This window comes from Eurosta solidaginis, chromosome 1 (assembly GCF_040869045.1).
Source record: "Eurosta solidaginis isolate ZX-2024a chromosome 1, ASM4086904v1, whole genome shotgun sequence".
Classification (NCBI taxonomy): Eukaryota; Metazoa; Arthropoda; class Insecta; order Diptera; family Tephritidae; genus Eurosta; species Eurosta solidaginis.
This window is the reverse complement of record NC_090319.1, coordinates 191827664-191843902: the sequence shown is the minus strand read 5'-3', so window position 1 is coordinate 191843902 and position 16239 is coordinate 191827664. Positions and strand designations below refer to the sequence as shown.

General features: G+C 38.1%; 1 protein-coding gene across 3 annotated transcripts in view; it reads left to right on the top strand.

The window, feature by feature from the left end:
* The window catches only part of Cad96Ca (tyrosine kinase receptor Cad96Ca), a 2297709-nt gene that overhangs the window by 1900238 nt on the left and 381232 nt on the right, over nt 1-16239 (top strand). For all 3 annotated transcript variants that reach the window (XM_067760060.1, XM_067760059.1, XM_067760061.1), the window contains exon 10: nt 13295-13436. In XM_067760060.1, coding sequence (XP_067616161.1) covers nt 13295-13436 — 142 coding nt within the window. The remainder of the gene's footprint in view (nt 1-13294; nt 13437-16239) is intronic.

Sequence of the window (16239 nt, the reverse complement as noted above, 5' to 3'; positions counted from 1 at the left end):
ATTGCAATATTCAATGCAGCGACAACTGTTTCAAAGTTGATGTTGTTGAGAATTTTAAATATCTTGGTATAATAATTGACAATCGTGTGAATTGGTCTGCGCACATCCATACATTGAAACAGTATTTTATCTATACTACTAGGCAGTTCTATCGTCTCAAAAAGTGTTGCACTGTATCTACTTTAAAAACTGTTTACTACGGCATATTCCAATCTAAACTTCAGTATGGTATCAACTGCTGGGGTGGCGCCTCGGCAAATAAACTGTCACCACTTGTAACGATTCAAAAGGGAATTATTAGACGTATCTGTAGTGCAAAATATAGATCACACTCTATGCCGCTTTTTAGGAGACTGGATATACTACCGTGCCGTCATTTGTATTTATATAAAGTCATGAGTATTTTCTTTATTCGTTCATGTTACTTGGAAAGCTTTCCCTCAGAAGTCTATAACTTACGTAGGAATATACTTCCAACTGTACAAATTCCGTATTCTAGAACATCCCAGTTTAGAAGCTTTTATATTTACACGTCGCGCAAGTTCTTCAACTCCCTTCCTAACACTGTACAGGTTATTAGAAATTTTAACTTCTTTCAAAAAACAGTTAAACTGTATCTGCTTGGACATAATCATTATGAACTGGAATCACTGCTGAGGGCGATATTATAAAAAATTAAAAATATAAAAATAATTTTACCTGAAGTTCTTTTTTAATAAATTTTTTTAGTATTAGTAAATATTTAATGTACACCCCACACAAAAACAAAAACAGTATATAATTATTGAAAATGTCATTAGTACTATTTTATTTCTTAAAATAATAATTGCCATCTACCTTTCTTAAGCTATGTTATAGTTAATGTGTTGAATACAATATGGAAATTTAAAATATGTACATAGCATTAAGAAAATGATTAATAAATGAAAAAAAATGAAAAAGATTCTATGTTATTAATAAATTCTTTGTGATGTATGGATGAAATCATAAACTTATAACTATGCAGGGCTAAGTTCAAATTTTGTTGTTGGTGCTGCGCTTGCGCGTGGCAAGGTTAGGTGAAGGTGAGTTATAGGGAAAAATTACCGAGTGACAGACGGACACACTAGGGACAGGTTTGCGGCCACTGTAAGTAGAAAGGGGTCAGTACAGTGCCCACGGTGCAGTGCGAGTTGCTACTGACAGGACAGGCGTTTAACTCCCCCCTTATGCTTTCCCCTTTATAACTTTTCCCCTCACGTCTATTTCTATCTTTTTCAGCTTTCATTTTACTACACATGCAGGTATGAACCTTTTTGTACATGTGGCTGCGGGTGAGGACGGTGGTGTAATACCCCGCCCAATCTGACGAGCTAGCCTGGGATGAAAGCATACCTGCTTGCCGCCGCTCCTCACGGTTTAAACTGCAGGTGAAGTTGAGATCAGTTTACTTTGACCGTATCGATTGAATTTTACTGCTCATTACAACTTAAGTGGCCAAATTAAATTTTTGTATTTTTATTCAATGCTGACAGTTATGTAAACTCACAGTGGTCCTCAGTATCCCCTTTTACATTGGCGTTAGGTAGCACTGTTATGCTGAAAATCGCATTTTCTGTAATGGCTTCCGTAGAAAGCTATGTATTTATTATTGTACTCCTATTTTTGCAAAGCGGGAAAAACCTGTACCCTCTTTTGACCATAGAAAATACACCCGTACCGTTTCAAATGGCGTACATCTTCTGTCTCTTTCTATTTACTTCACCTGGTGATTCCACCATGACAAGCAACAGCAAGAACCCACCGTACAAAATTCGCCTCCTTCTATCTATACCTGCGTGCATTTACACCCAAGGTGGTTTCACTTTATTTGATGTAAAAAATTTAAATTTTATTTAAAGTGACCGAAAAGGTAAAACAATTAGACCCTTTTCCAATGCAGTAGGTTTATCGAACGCTTTCATAAAATTTTTGATTTTTGCCAGGGTTTTTGGGCAGGGCGCCCGAAGTGGTCTAGGAAACACTGAAAAATGTCTCACCAAAAACTCATTCACATTTACCTTGTATATACTGGATGGAGTTGGCATTAGAAATGTAGGTTCCACGCTACAAACGCCAAGTTTTTACTATAATGGGAAAATTGGAAAAATGTGTAAAGAGAAGTTTAAACTAACACCTATATTCTAGTGAGCTGTGGCCGAACATTTTTGTGAAAAATGTAAGTTGGTCCTATTTTAAATGCTTCAATGTAAACTGAACACTAAAAACTGTCAGTCACTACAATTTTTACACCATTTTCACCCAGAATATCAATTATTATTAATCAAGTTTTCTACATATTGAACTCAATCTTGCATACAAAATACAAATTCTTAATTAGCTCATTGTCGATATATTGAATGCCGAACGGTGTTAAAAATATAGTCGGTTTTGCTTGATTTTTGGGATTGTAGTTTACAATAAAATAATAAAAAAAAATGTTATGTTACACGATTTTATTGAAAACGATGCCGAATGGCGTTAAAAATATAATCGGTTTTGCTGGATTTTTGGGATAGTAGTTTACAATAAAATAATAAAAATAAATGTTATGTTAAGCGGTTTTATTGAAAACAATACTTACATGAAATAATAATAATACTAAAAGCTAGAAAATAATCTATACTATAATAAATCTCTAGAAAATCCTGTCTGTACATCCAAGATTTCTAAAAAAAAAATGAGTGTACTTGACGTTTGGAATGTCGTAGAATCCATCGACACCACTTTTTTCTGTTTGTCGGTTTGTCTGTTTGTCGGTTTGTCTGTTTGTCTGTATGATATCAATTATCTCGGAAACTAACGAATGGATTTTTATGAGACTTTCACAGATGGATAGCCTGTAATCCAGAAGGGAATCTAGAACTTATTTCGTGTGAGAAACAAACAAGATATAGTTGTTTAAGTTACAATTAAGCTACTTTTAAGGATTTTTTTTTGAAAAACGAAGGAAAATGCACTTAGTTTCCAAACAAATATCAAAGAATGCCTTTGCAAAGTTTTTTTTTCAATTTCATATAAACTAAAAATCAAATTCATGAATAGATACAGTGGCGTACCAAAAAAAATTATTTCACGCTGCCATATTACGATAATCGGTTAAAATGAGTTTACCTAAAATCTCTAAATATTCGTACAATATGGGCATCAAACAACAGAGGCAGGTCAAAGGTTTCGTTTGAATTTTGTGATATTTCGATAAATTAAGCGATAACTGAGTTATCGGTCAAAATGTATTTGCTCCAAAATCTATAAATTTACCTACAATATGAAATACGTTTAGCTAAGATTTTAAACCTTTTACACGCGTTAATCAGAGACTCAAACCTTTTGGTGCAATTCGATTTATCTATTCGCTGACAGGTGGCGCAAAGTTTTCGTGTGTACTGCGATGCTTTGGTAGGTATGCGATTGGTTGTCGTACACATACACTAAATAAAATTTTCGTAAATGCTGTAATGCCAAATGTCGGAAAGGTTATTTGTTATGTGCCCATTTAATTTTCATTGCATTATTTTTAGAAACACTATGCCCAAAAAGCGTTCAAATTTATCTAAACGCACTAAAGCTGCTAAGAGGTTAAGACTAATGCGACCACAAGAATCGGGTGAAAATTATGAAACGAGGCTTTCGGCAAATAGAGAACGTATATCATTTATCAGGTCTATGGAAACTCCTTCCGAAAGTGATGTGCGCCGACATATTGATAGGGAACGCCATGCTTTGTCGCGCGAATTGGAAGCACCGCACGAAAGAGAAATTCATCTTAGTTTGCAGGAAGTTAGGACTAATTTAAATCGATTTTTTGAAAGCAGTGAAGGTCGACATACACGACTCAGCACTGACCGAGAGAACCATGTATTGTCTCGAGGTTCTGAACCTGTTGTCGAGAGAGAGTCCCGGCTAAATGATCAGCGTATCCGCTCCGCAAATTTAAGGTCACAGGAATCAAGAGACCAAAGAGACAATAGGCAGATGGCTGATCGTGAAAGTCACGCGCTGTCTCGCGAATTAGAAACCTCCCCTGAGAGAGAATTTCGTTTAAGTACGCAGCAAGTTAGGACAAATTTAAATCGCTAATTTGCAAATGAAGAAAAACAACTTATACGACTCAGCAATGACCGAGAGCGCCACATATTGTCTCGAGGTTCTGAACCTCTTGTCGAAAGAGAATGCCGTTTAAATGATCAACGCATCCGCTCTGCATGTCCAAGGTTATGCCAAACAAGTAATGAAAGGGTCGATATGTTGAACGCCGATTGTGAGCATAGGGCATACGAAACGTTTTCGCATCGTGAGGAACGTTTGATAAATGATCGATATCGCCATAACATTACTAGAATGCTGGAAAGTAGCAACCAACAACGCAGCAGTATAGTTATGACTGCAGAAAATTACGAAAGCTTACGCGAAGGTCAAGAAACATACAGGGCCAACGAGAGGGAAAGAATACGCGGAATACGGCAGTTGGAGGCAGAAGAAAATCGCCAAGTTCGCCTGCATGTTGACCGAACAAAATGTTGTTGAGGGAACAAAATGACTCTGAAGAGCTTCCCCCAAATATTGATGTAGGTAACGGCTTACTCTCCTGGATTACTAAGATAAAAAGTGCTTTTGCATATAACCTTTTAGTAGATTATGCTAAATACTCATTAATTGGCGAAATTAATTTGAAATGTAGATTTTGTGAAGCCCTTAAATTCCAAAAAGAAACGGTTGGAATGTGTTGTTCCAATGGAAAGGTCAGTTACGTTATTTTCCTAAATCCGCCTGAAGTTTTGAAAGCTCTGCTCAACGGTGATCACTCGCAGTCAAAGCACTTTTTAGAAAACATTCGTGCGTATAACAGTGCATTTCAAATGACATCTTTTGGAGCAAACCAAGTGACGAAAGGACCTTTTATGCCTACCTTCAAAGTCTAAGGGCAGGTTTATCGCCTTATTGGTTCATTGTTACCCGAGAATGAGCCAAAGTTCCTGCAAATATATTTCGTAGCGAATTATGAAGATCAGGCGGCTATTATAAACGAAAACTTTCCACAACTTAATTGTAGTGAGATATCTATTCTGCAAAATATGCTATATGATGTAAATCCATACGTTCGCGATTTTAAAAATGCCCTTGATTTCGTTCCCGAAGAGCAAAATAATAATTATAAATGTGTAATATGTGCTGATAAAAGGCACGCAACAGAACATCCAAGAAGGCACAATCCTCCTACTACAAATGAAGTTGCAGTTGTTTTAGTTGACCAAGAGTGTGAAAGGCGCGATATTGTTTTGCGCACTCATGACGATCGTCTTCATCGTATATACAAGACACATCGATCATTAGATGCGCTTCAATACACATTAATTTTTTGTCACGGCGAAGATGGATATAACTTTGAATTACATCAAATTAACCCTACTACTAGATTGCCAAACCCACATAAAAAGTTGTCGTCACAACAATTTTATGCATACATGCTACAGATAAGAGCAAACAGTTTTGTATACTTGCAAAGATTTCGTGGAATATTTAATCAGTTTATCGTCGATATGTATGCTAAAATTGAAACCGAGCGTTTGGTTTACATACGGACTAATCAAAGACGTTTGCGCAGGGATGCACCTTAACGTTAAGCTAATCGTTTATCAAAAAATTTCCACCGTTTTCGTTGAAACACTTCGAAATATTATCGATAAAGAAATTATCAAGATAAATTGTATCTCGTTTTTAACCGAAACGAAAAGCTTTCGTTAACGCTAAAAACGTTAACGAAAACGTGATACTTTATGTTTGAATTGTGGTGGCAATGCTATAGCCATGGTGAAGCCGTAAGGTGGCAACAACGAGCGCACATACACACACAAACTCTATGTAATTTGTTTGTGTAATTCGTTGGTGGTAATGTCAAAAATACTCTGAGAAATGTTCGTACTGTCAAAATTCATGAGAAAAGTTGCAATCAGCTTGGCTAATGCTTTCACCTTTAATGACTCCGCCATCAATCAGCTTTGCCAGCATAGTTTGAAATTAATAATCAACATAAACGATTTGATTTCGTTTTGATATGGCAGAAAACGAAACGAAATCATTTCGTTAATTTGACGATCTTAACGTTAATAAACGAAACCAAATGACTTCGTTTCGTTTATTAACGTTGGTTATCGTAACGAAATGATATCGTTTCGTTGGTTAAGCATGCCTGCGTTTGCGTGCTGAGGAGTATGTACACTTACGTGATGCTATGCAACAAGATGGAGGTACAGAAAATTTGGGCAGATTAGTAATACTTCCGTCCAGTTTTACGGGAGGTCCACGATACATGCACGAACGTACAAAGGATGCTTTTTGCTACGTTAGAAAATATGGAAAGCCTGATCTCTTTATAACGATGACAACAAATCCGAAGTGGGCTGAAATTACACAGCAACTTTTGCCTGGTCAAAATGCATACGATCGGCATGACATAATAGCTAGAGTGTTCCACTTAAATTTAAAGCTCTAATATGCCTAATTACAAAGGAGAATCTGTTTGGGTCAGCTCTGTGCTTTATGTACAGCGTTGAATAGCAAAAATGAGGTCTACCACATGCACATATACTTACTATCCCAATACGGCTTACCCGAACCATCTATAAACGGTGAACGCGTGAACAGGGAATACGCAAGCGAAATTTCGTATAATCCTACAGAACTTGCGGACACTCTACGTAATGGCATTCAACGTTTAACGGATGAGCAAAGAGGAGTATTCGAACGCGTTTGTTATAGTGTCGATAATGAAGTAGGTGAGATTTTGTTTTTAGATTCCCCTGGTTGGACAGGAAAAACTTTCCTAACTAAAATTGTTTTGGCAAAGGTGCGAGCTCAAGTCAAAATAGCTCTGGCAGTGGCTTCATCTGGTATAGCTGCAACTTCATAACCTGGTGGCAAAACTGCCCATTCCATGTTCAAATCCCCATACACTTAGATATCAATGAATATCAAAGGAGAATCTGTTTGGGTCAGCTCTGTGCTTTATGTACAGCGTTGAATGGCAAAAATGAGGCCTACCACATGCACATATACTTCTCTGGTTGGAAGACAAAATACGCCCTAACGATATTGATAATGTGATAAGTGCCGAATTTTCAGACAGCAACACAGATGCCACACTATTTGACATAGTAAGAACACACATGGTCCATGGTCCTTGCGGGATATTAAATAGCAACTCTCCATGCATGCAGGACGGCCGATGCTCGAAAGATTATCCACGGGCACTTATAGAACACACCATAACGGGAGAGGATGAATATCCCTCTTATCGGCGACGGCCCCCAGAAAAAGGTGGGTTTACTGCCACTTTAATATTACGTGGTGAAGATGTAATTTTGGACAATAGATGGGTCGTACCATATTCAACTGTACTCTCCAAAACTTTTCAGGCCTACATCAACATGGAAGTGTGCAGTAGTGTATCATCCATTAAATATATATGCAAGTATATAAATAAGGGCAGTGACCAGGCAACGTTTGCGTTAAGGAATGAGAATGACGAAATAACTAGATTTCAATCAGGGCGTTATATAAGCTCTTCAGAAGCCGTTTGGAGAATATTAAGCTTCCCCATTCATGAGCGATATCCCCCTGTAGTGCATTTAGAGGTTCATCTAGAAGGAGAGCAAAGGATATACTTCAATTGCGAAAACGTAACAGATCGAGTAGAAAACCCGAGGCAAACCACTTTACTGGCATACTTTCGGCTTTGCGAAAGAGACAGGTTTGCGAGGACATTAATGTATGAAGAGGTTCCCTCTTATTACACTTATGATAAGCAAAGAGGTGTTTTTAACCGCAGGAAATGGGGCAGATCTGTAGATGGGGAGCCCGGCATTTTTAAGGAACATGTCATTGGACGTGTATATATGGTTCATCCGAACAATGCCGAGTGTTTTTATTTGCGGTTAGTGTTACATACAGGACGAGGACCTACTTCCTTTTCGGACCTTCGCACTTTTTTGGGAGTTGAATATCCCACTTTCCGCGATGCTTGCCGAGAACGCCACTTGCTTGACGATGACAAGCATTGGGATGATGCTATATCCGAAGCAAGCATTAGTGACAGTCCAAGCCGGTTGCGACATTTGTTTTGCGTTTTAGTGGTATTTTGTTCTCTATCGAATCCTATGGCTCTGTGGGTAAAACACAAGAATAAGCTGTCAGAAGACTATCTCAGAAGCATGCGACGCCATATTTAAGGGGAAATTAACAACGTAATGCGGGACAGAGCTGTTAATCAATGCTTAATCGAACTTCAGAATACAGTTTTGTCAATGGGGGGGGGGGGGGGAACTTACTATCCCAATACGGCTTACCCGAACCATCTATAAACGGTGAACGCGTGAACAGGGAATACGCAAGCGAAAGAACTTGCGGACACTCTACGTAATGGCATTCAACGTTTAACGGATGAGCAAAGAGGAGTATTCGGACGCGTTTGTTATAGTGTCGATAATGAAGTAGGTGAGATTTTGTTTTTAGATTCCCCTGGTTGGACAGGAAAAACTTTCCTAAATAAAATTGTTTTGGCAAAGGTGCGAGCTCAAGTTAAAATAGCTCTGGCAGTGGCTTCATCTGGTATAGCTGCAACTTCATTACCTGGTGGCAAAACTGCCCATTCCATGTTCAAATCCCCATACACTTAGATATCAATTAATATCCAATGTGCAACATAGCAAGAAATTGCGAAAAAGCCAGCGTTATTAGTGACTGTTTGTTGGTAATATGGGATGAATGCACCATGGCGAACCGGACAGCCGTAGAAGCTGTGGACAGAACGCTGAGGGATATACGCCAAAATGACCAAGTTATGGGTGGTGTTGCTTTTCTCTTTTGTGGAGATTTTCGGCAGATACTACCGGTCATACCACGCGGTACAAGAGCAGATGAAATACGAGCGTGTTTGAAGAGCTCATATTTATGGTGTAACATTAAAAGAATGCATTTAACAGAAAATATGCGCGCTTGAATCGGAGGCAACATAAATGCGCAGAACTTCTCCGAAACTTTGCTAAAGATTGGAAATGGTACAGACCCCGAAGAAGAGGGCAAAATTACACTGCCCGATAATTTGTGCCGTACCGTACATTCTTTGCAAGACCTAATTTCTACTGTTTATAATGATCTAGGAGTCTGTTATGATAAATATTGGCTTTGCGAGAGGGCTATCTTGACGCCACGAAATGACCAGGTTTTGAAAATCAATTCGTATATACTCAACGATATTCAGGGAGAGGAGGTCGAATACTTTTCAATCAACAGAGTTTTGGAGCAAGATGACTCAACAAATTTCCCTATGGAGTTTTTAAAAAGCCTTAGTGCACCTGGACTTCCATCCCATAAAATTATTTTGAAAATCGGCGCACCAATTATTCTGTTGCGTAACCTAAACCCACCAAAATTCTGCAATGGAACGAGGCTCAAAGTTGTTTCTCTAAAACAAAATATAATTGAAGCAGAAATTTTGACAGGCAGTGGCAGAGGAGAGAGAGTCTTTATACCACGTTTCCCCCTTATACCAAACAACTTTCCCTTTAGATTTACACGTATTCAATTCCCGGTGAGCCTTTGCTATGCTATGACAATCAACAAAGCACAAGGCCAGACTGACTGTGAGTTGCTTTTCTCATGGCCAGCTTTACGTGGCGCTCTCACGTGTTAGTGAAGCAGACAAATTAATCGTCTATGTTCCTAACACTTCCACATCAAACGTTGTGTATAAGGAAGCATTATAAAACAATTCTTTTTTTTAAAAAAGCATTAAAAATGTTAAATTTTGTATTACAAGTTAACTCTCCACACATACACTTACATTCACACTGAAGAGCTTGGAATAATTTTGTTTTATGTGTGCTAAGTATGTAAGCATTCACTTTTATAACAATCATAATGCTATATATGTCTATGTATGCGCATAAGTTATTCTATAACAGTTTTTTATAATTCGCATTAATGTATGCAACAATTAAAAATTAGAAAGTCGTCAAAGCTAACAAAATTAATTCTTTTAAAATTATTCACTCAACAAAAAAGTATTATTTTTTCCAATCTAATTTGTAAAAACTAACAATTTTAAAAATGTGTACGTAGTTTTTTTTGTCAAACTCAACGATTTTGCAAGCGAAATAAACACGTATGTACCCATATATAAAAAAAAAACTTTCTTTTATTCTCTGGTATATCAACAGGATCTGTAAGTATTTTCTGTTTTATATTTTGAATGTGCATGTATATCAATATATGTATGTAAGTTACGGCTTATAACTTTTAACCGATTGAAGCAATATTTACTGATTTTATTGCATGCTTTAGCGGTAAGCTTAGAAAAAAGAACTGAAAATAAGATATGGTAATACAAATGTGGAGGAAGAGTGAAGAAAATACCGAAAAGAGGTTGAGCGCGAGATAAGAAGAACGGGATCGCCAGAAAAAGGCACAGAGTAAAGTAAGTGGGATAGACCAAGCAATAAAAGGGGAGGAGGGATAATGTGGGAAAAGAAATATTGTTTTATATAAAAGGAGCCTGCACATGGTTTCGTGGTTTAGGTTAGTAGAAATGTTTTAAAATTTGTTAAGTTAAAGACCCAAGATATCGATATATAAAAAAAAATAAGGGCCACTTTAATATAAATATGCATCCAGAACAACGTCGGGTACCCTGCTAGTAAGGTAATAAAACCGTTTCACTTAAACATTTTTTTTTTATTATTATTTTATTTTCAAGTTTGTAGTCTTTATTTAATTGCCTATTATTTCTTATTCTATTTAGTTCACTTAGTGACTCATTATTACAAGGACTTTTTCCTGACAATTTGTTACAATCTAAGTCATCAATACATAATCCTTCCAAAGACTTTACTCGACTCTGCGCCACGTATGCTTGGCCCTGCTTGTCCCAAATAGGACATCATAGGTCGCTTTCTATTCATGTATGTATTATGTGTTCCAAATATGGACCAAACCGGACCACCAATACAATTTTTTTAATATCTCGATCCTTGCGCCACCTAGCGGCAATTTTTTTCCTTAGTCGCTTCCTGTTGATGTATGTATTATGTGTTCCAAATATGAGCCAAATCGGATCAAAAATGTGATTTTTTTGAATATCTCGCTCCTTGCGCCACCTAGAGACGGGTTTTTCATAGGTCGCTTTCTATTCATGGATGTATTATGTGTTCCAAATATGAGCCAAATCGGACCACAAACACGAGTTTTTTCAATATCTCGATCCTTGTGCCACCTAGCGGCGATTTTTTTCCTAAGTCGCTTCCTGTTCATGTATGTATTATGTGTTCCAAATATGAGCCAAATCGGTTCAAAAATGTGATTTTTTTGAATATCTCGCTCCTTGCGCCACCTAGAGACGGGTTTTTCATAGGTCGCTTTCTATTCATGGATGTATTATGTGTTCCAAATATGAACCAAATCGGAGTACAAATACGATTTTTTTAAATATTTCGATTCATGCCCAACCTATGGGAGTTTTTTTTTTATTATTGCATTGTCATAGGGTTCTGAACTATATTCCAGGGTTTCAAGCTTGTAGCTTATCGGGAAGTTATTTAAATTTCAATTACAAATCCGCCCAGCCAGCCTGTCAAGTTAATCCAAAAAAATTCGTTTAAAAAATTGAACAACACCAATAAAATTAAAATTTTTGTTGGGAAATTATTTTTGGAGGAATTGGAGCTTTTCGAACGATGATATCAAAGCAAAAAGCAATGATTTCCTGTATTTCGACATGTTACGGTGTTATTTTGCATCTTCCTCAGGAATTTTGTTTAATTTGGATAAAAGACATAAACAATTATGACATCGACCAAACTTTGATTTAACTATTTCAATATTCTAATTTAAGCATTGTTTAATTTCAACCATAAAGTAAATAATAAGGGTAAATGCGAAAAAATTCGCCGTACCAACACCACTATTTTTAAAATTTATAAAACCAATTTTCAGCATTTCGGGGGCCATAACACGACGAAGAATTGACAAATCGGTAAACTTATTTTCTTTATAACAAAAATATTTGTAGTAATTGTATTGTGGATGATAATATTAAGGCTGATGGGCAGAAGTTTATTTTCCGTTATTCAGCATTAATATTAGAAATATGTACTGTATATTTTACAACATTTACTTACTTACTTACTTAATTGGCGCTTAACCGTCTAAACGGTTATGGCCGTCCAACAAGGCGCGCCAGTCCTCCTTCGCTCCGCCAACCGGCGGCAATTGGTCACACCAAGGGAGTTTAAATCGTTTTCCACCTGGTCCTTCCAACGGAGTGGGGGCCGCCCTCTACCTCTTTTTCCATAGGGGGTTCCGATAGAAACACTTTCTTTCATTCGCATAACATGGCCTAGCCAGCGCAGCCGCTGCGTTTTAATTCGCTGGACTATGTTGATGTCTGCGTATAGCTCGTACAGCTCATCATTAAATTTTTTCGGTACTCGCCATCGCCAACGCGTAGAGGTCCATAAATCTTTCGAAGAACTTTTCCCTCGAACACTCCCAAAGCCGCTTCATCTGCTGTTGTCATGGTCCATGCTTCTGTCCCATATAGCAGGACGGGTATGATAAGTGACTTGTAGAGTATGATTTTCGTTCGCCGAAAGAGGACTTTACTTTTCAATTTCCTACCTAGTCCAAAGTAGCATTTATTGGCAAGATTGATTCTTCGCTGGCTTTCAGTGCTGATGTTGTTGCTAGTGTTGATGCTGGTTCCCAAATAAACGAAGTCTTTTACTATTTCGAAATTATGGCTGGCAACAGAAGCGTGGTTGCCAAGGCGCATATGCGCTGACTCTTTGCTCGATGACAGCAGGTACTTCGTTTTGTCCTCATTCACCATTAAACCCATCTTTACCGCTTCTTTTTCCAGTTTGGAGTAAGCAGAACTAACGGCGCGGGTGTTTAGGCCGATGATATCAATGTCATCAGCATATGCCAGTAATTGCACGCTTTTATAGTATATTGTTCCAGTGCGGTTAAGTTCTGCAGCTAGTATAATTTTCTCCAGCATCAAGTTAAAGAAATCGCATGATAGGGGGTCACCCTGTCTGAAACCTCGTTCAGTTTCGAACGGCTCGGAGAGGTCCTTCCCAATTCTGACTGAGCTGATGGTTTTGCTCAACGTCATTTTGCACAGCTGTATAAGTTTTGCGGGGAAACCAAATTCAGACATAGCGGCATAGCGGCATATACAACATTTATACATGGTACTTTTTCTTCTCTAATTTTGTAGGTGGATGGCTATTGAATCACTTTATGACAACATATTTTCCATTAAGTCAGATGTATGGAGCTATGGAGTTCTGATGTGGGAAATTGTGACACTGGGATCAACGCCATATCCGGGGATATCTGCAACAGATGTTATGCGCAAGGTAAGAAAAAGCCAGAATTTCTCTAAAATGCACCTTATTGCGACCGTTAAAAAATTTAGCTTCGCTTTATGCCTATTACACATGATTTTAATAATACTAGAGTTCGCCAATAGTTGCAGTTCAACCCCTTCAGTGATAACTAAGCAAACCACATGCAACAATAACACAACATATTCTTCCCTTTTTTCCTTTCCTTTTCTTTTCTCTCCTTTTCTTTTCTTTTCTTTTCTCTCTTTCTTTTCTTTTCTTTTCCTTTCTTTTGCCTTCCTGTCTTTCTTTCCCTTCCTTTTTTATACCTTTCATGAACATGAAATGGTATATTAACTTTGGTCCGATGTTTGTAACGTTGAGAAATATAGAAGATAGACTCACTATTAAGTATACGGAATGGATCAGGGGGACGAACTGAGTTGATATAGACATGTCCGTCTGTCCGTCCGTCCGTCTGTCTGTTTGATAGCAAACTAGTCCCTCAAATTTTGAGATATCTCAACGAAATTTGGCACAAGGATGTACTTTTGTATTATATTAGACATTTGTCGGATGCGGTAGGATCGGACCACTATAACATATATCTCCCATACAACCGATCGTTCAGATAAGACGATTTCGGTCATTCCTGCCGCAATTTAGAAAGTATAAACGTGAAACTCGGTGATATATATTACAATATATCATAGAAGATATCCTGAAAAAATCACTTTGATCGGAGCTATATATAGTATATATCCCATACAACCGATCGTTCAGATAGAAAGATTTTTGGCAATTTATTCCTTAATTTCCAATATGAAAAAGTTAAATTTGGTGATATTTATTCTAATATATCATAGAAGATTTCTTGAAAAAATCACTTTGATCGGAGCTATATGTATATAGTATATACCTATCCCATACAACCGATCGTTCAGATAGAAAGATTTTTGGCCATTTCTCCCTTAGTTTCCAGTATAAAAACGTGCAACTTGGTGATATATATTCTAATATATCATAGAAGATTTCCTGTGTAAAAATCATTTCGATCGGAGCTTTATATAATGTATATCCCATATAACCGATCGTTCAGATAATGATTTAGGTTGAATTGACAGGCTGCACGCACGGCCGGCCGTTGTGAACGAATTTTGTAATTAAAATTTAAGTAACTTCCCGATAAGCTACAAGCTTGAAACTTGGAATATAGTTCAGAACCCGATGACAATGCAATAATACGAAAAAATCGTCGCTAGGTGGCGCAAGGATCGAGAGATTCACAAAAATCGTATTTGTGGTCCGAGTTGGCCTGTGGCGCACTCAGCCGAACATGCTCAGCAAATAAGTATAATAAAAATAGTACATCGAAAATACAGCACTGTGACATGAAATTTCTTTTATTCTTTTTCTTCGAACTTTCTAGTGCTTATTCTATTCGTTTTCGTCAGAGCGACAAGTGCGCGTTGAGATATTTAATTGATAAAATTTACATTTTTCTTAATGTTATGACAAAATAAATATAATTTAGTTAAGCATTGAACAAAATGATGGTCTCTCTTCGCTACACTCTTATAGAAAAAATAAATGGATTTTTGAGTTTAGTTTTTTTCGAAAACGTTATAATTCACCTTTTCTATTTCTTAATAGTTTACATTAATTTCAAACTTAAACTTTTTACTTCTTACAAACTCAAAGCCAATAGGCATAAAAATATTCAAAACAAATACAAAGATATGCAACCATATGCTTGATTGGTTCGTACAATTATTCTTGACGATGATGGCAGTGTTCGTTTGTTAGTGTTGGCGCCTTCCACTTCACCGCGCACGGCTGCGCTTAAGGATGACGCACGCCGCCGTCTAATTATTGTGATGTAGGCGGTTTAAGCATCCTGCCCGCCCTGCAGGGAGGTGCTAGTAAGCACCTTCTGTAGTTTTTGTAAGGCGCGGGGTATCTAAGGCGCCACTGGTTGTGTTGCGCCGTTTGCCGTCTTGGTGGGGTGCACGCGATCATGCGCTTAGCTGTTCGTTCGGATTTAGGGGTTGCCGCTGGTTTCTTCTCTTGTTCGATCCGCTGCGCGTGGTAGCAGTGGCAGAGCCGATACTGAAGGCAGCTGTCGGTCTCTGCCGTGGGAGCCAGATGGGTGTCGTCCTGGAAGTATAAGAGCAGACAGAGAAACGGGAAGTAGTTCCATATAGCGGATGATAAACGGAAAGTTAATACTGAAAGTTAATTATACAAGGAAAATGTATATAAGTTAGAGCGCTGTGCCCGAAGAGTGCTCCATTGGAAGGAAGCACAGTTTAACTAAGGAGCGCATGACAAGCCCATTTTGGGTGCGTACCTCTACAACCCGAACATGGTTGTCAGGGCCGAGGCGAACGTTCTCGATTCGTCCCAGACGCCACTCGGTGGGTGGGAGCGAATCTTCTTTAATTACGACGAGATCGCCTCGTTGAGGATTTCGCTGTGGCGTTTGCCATTTATAGCGCTTCTGAAGGTCCTTCCCATAATCCTCTTTCCAGCGTCGACTGAATTGGTGATGAAGCAATTTGAGTTTTTCCCATAGATTTAACCAGGAGAGGTCTTGCGCGTTTGGCTCTGGAATGGCTAATAGAGGTGCACCTCGAAGGAAGTATGAGCGCTGTGAAGTCATCTGGGTCCTGGGATATTGAGCTTGGAGGCCTCGAATTGCGAACAGTTTCAATACGCCTCAACTGCGTCGTGAATCCTTCGAATGTAAACTTGTGGGATGCAGCGCTTTTTTTGAAGTGAGTTTTACAAATTTTTACTGCGGATTCCCACAAGCCGCCCATATGAGGGGCACTGG